Source organism: Anneissia japonica, unplaced genomic scaffold (genome assembly GCF_011630105.1).
Source record: "Anneissia japonica isolate Jap-2015-1 unplaced genomic scaffold, ASM1163010v1 scaffold165649_len1400_cov161, whole genome shotgun sequence".
NCBI lineage: Eukaryota > Metazoa > Echinodermata > Crinoidea > Comatulida > Comatulidae > Anneissia > Anneissia japonica.
Window position 1 is genome coordinate 1 of NW_022722779.1, and position 1406 is coordinate 1406.

Consider the following 1406-nt stretch of genomic DNA (forward strand, 5'->3'; position numbering starts at 1 on the left):
TATATAGGCCCTATTTAAATATCCAATTGAGGCTCCGCCACAGTACGCCGCAATCGTCACAGTATTAATTACATTACCTTACAAGCATGTTTTAAAAGTTTGTGAAAGAAAATATATGTATTTATTCATAGTTCCCTGTAATGTTATCCCACAACCCACTAATGGTTACATTCACGGTGGAAATTGGCGGACCGACACGGTAGCAACATGCGGATGTGAAGAAAATTATAGCATTAATGGGTCTGTAACACGTCGTTGCCTGGCTAATGGAGAGTGGACTGGGTACGAATGCAGCTGCATGAGTGAGTTATAACAAATTTTACTATAGAAGGTACAATAGGCTCGGAGTGCGCACACGGACGTGTGTTGTGGGCGAATCGTTCTACTAATCATGTTTAATGTGTATAAAGCGCTGTACTTGAAAATCGAAATTATTTATTTATAAATCATACAGTCAAAGTAGCCTACCTAGAAAGAGGAGCTCAGTATATTTATATTTAGACTGCTGGGATTCACTACATATTTGTTCTCAATTCAGTTAATAGATGCGAGACGATTCAACCATTAGAAAATGGAATGATTATAAAAATGAGCGAATATACTATTGGTGGAACACTGGAGTTCTCTTGTAATGAAGACTATCGACTAATAGGAGAATCAGTTGTGGAATGCCAAGAAAATGGAAATTGGAATGGATCTGTTCCAATTTGTGAAGGTAGGTCTGTATTTGATACATAGAGCTATTAAACAACTAGAGTGCTGACAAGATGGCGAAGCAATGCAGAGTTGTGTATGTGTAATCAATAAGAGGGTTGGAAGAGTGTAGGAAGCCAGCTATAAGAATTTTTCAAGATAGTCCATAGAGTTCCCTCATCAAAAACCAGGAAGTGAAATTGTTTGATGACAAAAAACGTATAATAGTGCCCTTTGGTACCTACTCTTGGTTCCTGTTTGTTCGGGAAAAGTTGACAATACAGATGAATATATATAGGCCTGTAAAACTTTGCCTATTTGCTATGATTTCTTTATTCTAGATATCTGTGAATATAATGAATGTACAGTAAATCAGAAATGTGTTGTAGTAGAAGAGCAACCTACATGCGTTTGCAAGACTACCTCTGACTGCCCACCAGATGACCAACCAGTTTGTGGAAGTGACGCAAGGACTTATGGCAATGCATGCTTAGTTCAAGTAGTAGCCTGCGATAGTCAAAGTGACATTTACATTGCTCACGCAGGGAAGTGTCAATACGGTATGGATATAGAACCAATATAACAGCAGCTTAACTCAGTCGGCTACAAATCGAAATCAAATTCTAAATCACTTTATTAAACATACGCTTTATATCAGTAGCACACATCAAAATGATGGTGCTTTGACAAAATAACCTTCCACAAAATTAGAT

At 37.6% G+C, this 1406-nt stretch overlaps 1 protein-coding gene across 1 annotated transcript; it reads left to right on the forward strand.

Annotated features, from left to right (window-relative positions):
* Positions 1-131: 131 nt before the first annotated feature.
* On the forward strand, positions 132-1291 carry LOC117111994 (E-selectin-like; the record flags this gene model as incomplete). Its single annotated transcript, XM_033255043.1, has 3 exons — positions 132-302; positions 539-715; positions 1035-1291. Coding segments are annotated over 3 exons (590 nt in total), but the record flags the coding sequence as incomplete, so codon positions are not given.
* Positions 1292-1406: the final 115 nt, after the last annotated feature.